General features: G+C 42.7%; 1 protein-coding gene across 1 annotated transcript; it reads left to right on the top strand.

The window, feature by feature from the left end:
• The first annotated feature begins 382 nt into the window (after positions 1 to 382).
• LOC141842630 (ethylene-responsive transcription factor FZP-like) lies at positions 383 to 1,279 on the top strand. The gene has a single exon (XM_074730677.1). The coding sequence runs from the start codon at positions 383 to 385 to the stop codon at positions 1,277 to 1,279; it is 897 nt and encodes a 298-aa protein (XP_074586778.1).
• Positions 1,280 to 2,301: the final 1,022 nt, after the last annotated feature.

Below are 2,301 nucleotides of genomic sequence, written 5' to 3'. Positions count from 1 at the left end.
ATGTTGATCCTATATATATTGTCATCTTTAGCATTTCTACCACACGGATTTATATATATATATACACACACACATGCACCCATGTTCCCACTGATTAATTACTTGGAAACTTCAAGTGGATTAGTTGGTTAATTAATAATATATATCTTAGTGAATTTGAAGACAACAAAGATCCAAATTCATGGTTTCAATTACTATATATATATTTTGAAGTTGAGACATGAACATAATTATGTCCATGACATGTAACTTCTATCCATCTACAGTGTCCTTTTCCCTCCCAACATCTCTCTTTTAAATCCATCACCTACGCCTCTCTTCACCTCCCATTCCACTGCAACCTCACCAAATCTCATTCCCTGTTTTCCCTTTTTTTCCACCCATGTCTTCCTCCAAGTCTATTGACAATGCAACAGTGAAGGCTCAAGGGTGCGATGTCGACGCTGCTACTTCCATGATGGACTTCTCCCAAGCTAAGAATTCTCACTCGTCGTCCTCTTCGCCATCTTCCGGCGAGAGGAGAGGGAGGAGGAGGCCGGCAGAGCCGGGGAGGTTCCTCGGTGTGAGGAGGCGGCCGTGGGGGCGATACGCTGCCGAAATAAGGGACCCGACGACGAAGGAGAGGCATTGGCTTGGGACGTTCGACACGGCGCAAGAGGCTGCTCTAGCCTACGACAGGGCAGCCCTCGCCATGAAGGGGAGTCAAGCGAGGACCAACTTTATCTACTCCGACACCCCCATCACCACATTCCAGTACTCCCTCGTCCCTCCTCTCCATGCCCAAAGCTTCAACATCCCTCAGCCACCGCGCCACAGCCACCTCATCGGCGGCGCTCTGCCCGTTGCTCAACCTCCTGACCACGCCGCCTTCTCGATCCAAAGCCATCGCCATAGCATCTCTGCCCCGAGCCGTCGCGCCGCTGCCGATAATAAGAGCAATGACATGGAGATTTCTGATGACTTCCTGTTTTATGATGACACTAGGTCTGGGTACTTGAGCAGCGTAGTCCAGGAGAGCTGCCGCCGGTTGTCAAACTCCCGCAAGCACTCAACTGATCAGTCAAATGCTCCTCCGGTGGCTTCCCAGCTCCAGAACCAAGCGTCGACCAGCAGCAACTCTAATGGAGACGATCAAATGATCTCCGATATGAGCAAGGGATTCTGGATGGATGAACCAGTGTGGGAACTCAGTTTCCCCGATTCAAATGGCATCAATTTGGATAACCTTGGAAACTCTCTGCCAAAGATCTCTGATTCCTATGATCTGTTTCTCCATTGACTGATGCTTTAATTTCTAATTCAGTACCCACCTCTGCATGGGATATATATATTTATATAAAACTAGAGTGTCATTGATCTTTCAGTAAGATTTAGGAGGCACACAGCTTGTAACGTTGTTGGTCTGTATTCAGAAAGTTATATGTATTAGATTTTCTGTCCGTGCTATTCTTCAGGTTTGCTAACAGTATGCGAAGTACTTGCTTATCAGAGCATTTGTTGATCTTTTTTATCAGAGCATTTTATGTTTACCAGGTAAAAAGGTGCAGCTGCATCACATGAATGAAGGCACAGTAGAGACTTAATTTTGAAACCTGTGCATGATTCTTCATTGTTTTTGCAGTTATATATGTACCTGGAGCAAGAGGGGAAATTAGTTCAAACCATTTTTTTTCCCCCTGGAAGGAGAGCACTGGTGATGCATTAAAGCAGATCAAAAGTTCGTCCAAGTTAATTTTATTACTTTTACCCACTTGCAAAAAGTCCACTGAAACCTTAGCTTAGATGCCAGATACAAGAACAGTGAGTGTTTTTGTTACTTTCTGAGAATTGTCTGTATCTTATTTCGAAAGTAGTGCTGCTGAACACTACTTTCCACCACCACTTCCAAAGAACATGAAGCATCGCGGCCTTGATGATTCAAGCTGCAAATCAATTTTTAAGTTTATGAAAGATCGAATTTCGTTCAAAATTTTGAAGAAACTCTAGTTTAACTAGGCAAAATGGAACCAATAATTAATTGAAACCATAAAACTTGTTAAAAATTTTAGAACAAGACAATTATAAGAAACTTGATTTTTAACCCTAGTGGTTGGGTGTTTGCTCTCTCAAAAAGTTGAAGGGGCTGCAATCTATAGCATCTGGTTATATTCATTCTATTTGAAATTCCAATTTGATACTCTTAATGTTTTTTTTATCTGTTTGGGAGGAGGTGAGAAAAAAAGGAGAAAGATAAAATAAGGAAAAGGAGAATTTTGATTTTTATTTGGGATAGTGTGAGTTAAGGAAGGGAAAGAAGGATAA

Source organism: Curcuma longa, chromosome 12 (assembly GCF_044706935.1).
Source record: "Curcuma longa cultivar G26 ecotype Majalengka, Jawa Barat chromosome 12, ITB_CL_G26_1.1, whole genome shotgun sequence".
NCBI classification, from domain to species: Eukaryota; Viridiplantae; Streptophyta; class Magnoliopsida; order Zingiberales; family Zingiberaceae; genus Curcuma; species Curcuma longa.
The sequence above is the reverse complement of the archived record's forward strand: the minus strand, read 5'-3'. Positions and strand labels throughout refer to the sequence as shown.

What these genes read in the sequence shown, in the direction of transcription:
- LOC141842630 (XM_074730677.1), top strand. Translation starts at nt 383, where the DNA reads ATGTCTTCCTCCAAGTCTATTGACAATGCAACAGTGAAGGCTCAAGGG.